An 843-nucleotide genomic window follows, 5' to 3' on the forward strand; every position below is an offset into this window, starting at 1 on the left:
GAACAGCTGTCCACTAGGTGTGTGTGTGAGTGTGTGTGTGTGTGTGTGTGTGTGCGTGTGTGTGTTGGAGGCAGGATCTAGGGTCAGGCCCTACTTTCACACTGAGTAGTCCTTTGTTTATTCAGGAATCAGGGCCCCTCTCCTCTTCATGCCCCACCCCCTTCCCACGTCCAGTCCTCTTTCTCCCCCCACACCTTGGCTGGAGGTGATGACATCTGCTGACGGCACAACCCTGAGTGGCGGTCACAGGGGTTATGGGAAGTGTGCAGAGGCCTGACCCACAGCAGGTCAACCCCACAGAGGTACAGGTTGTGAGCTATTAGATACCTTTGTCCCTGTTAGTAATTAGCTGCTGCCTGGGGTCCCCCAGGAGCCTTCCCCTTGGTACCCCAGCTCCTTCTGCAGGACCCCCAGATCTTTTCCCATTTAGTCTCAAAGAATGGAAGCCTGGCCCACCAGGGCACCCCCAACATGCATTGCACTGGGTTCGTGTGGCTGCCCATGAATATGTGATCAGGTGACTTCAGCTGTGTGTCTTTGGGAATATGGGATCTTAACTCCAAACCTTGTTCACAGACGGTGTTGTGTGGGCCATGGGGGGACCCAGGAACTGGCTTCCAGCCAGGGCGACAGAGGCAGTCATAGCTGCCCTCGGTGTTGTGGCATTGGGTGGATTTGTGGCAGGAGTTTTGCCCTGGTTTACAATCATCCACATCTGAGGACAAACCGGAGAGAGTGTCAGGCCCTCCTTCTACTCCCTACACACAACCCTCCTGTCCCTTCTCTCAAAGTACACCAAAGACACCCCTCCCTCCCCCCTCCACCCTGCTTAACAGCCATGTA

General features: G+C 55.3%; 1 protein-coding gene across 1 annotated transcript in view; it reads right to left on the bottom strand.

The window, feature by feature from the left end:
• Window positions 1-843, bottom strand: part of LOC102756215 (adhesion G protein-coupled receptor E2) — a gene marked incomplete at its 3' end in the record, with an annotated part of 8,486 nt that overhangs the window by 6,189 nt on the left and 1,454 nt on the right. Inside the window, exon 2 of the mRNA XM_015565305.1 lies at window positions 566-715. Within this exon, the coding sequence (XP_015420791.1) occupies window positions 566-715 (150 nt within the window). The remainder of the gene's footprint in view (window positions 1-565; window positions 716-843) is intronic.

The sequence above is a fragment of the Myotis davidii genome, unplaced genomic scaffold (assembly GCF_000327345.1).
Source record: "Myotis davidii unplaced genomic scaffold, ASM32734v1 scaffold2920, whole genome shotgun sequence".
In the NCBI taxonomy this organism is placed as follows: Eukaryota; Metazoa; Chordata; class Mammalia; order Chiroptera; family Vespertilionidae; genus Myotis; species Myotis davidii.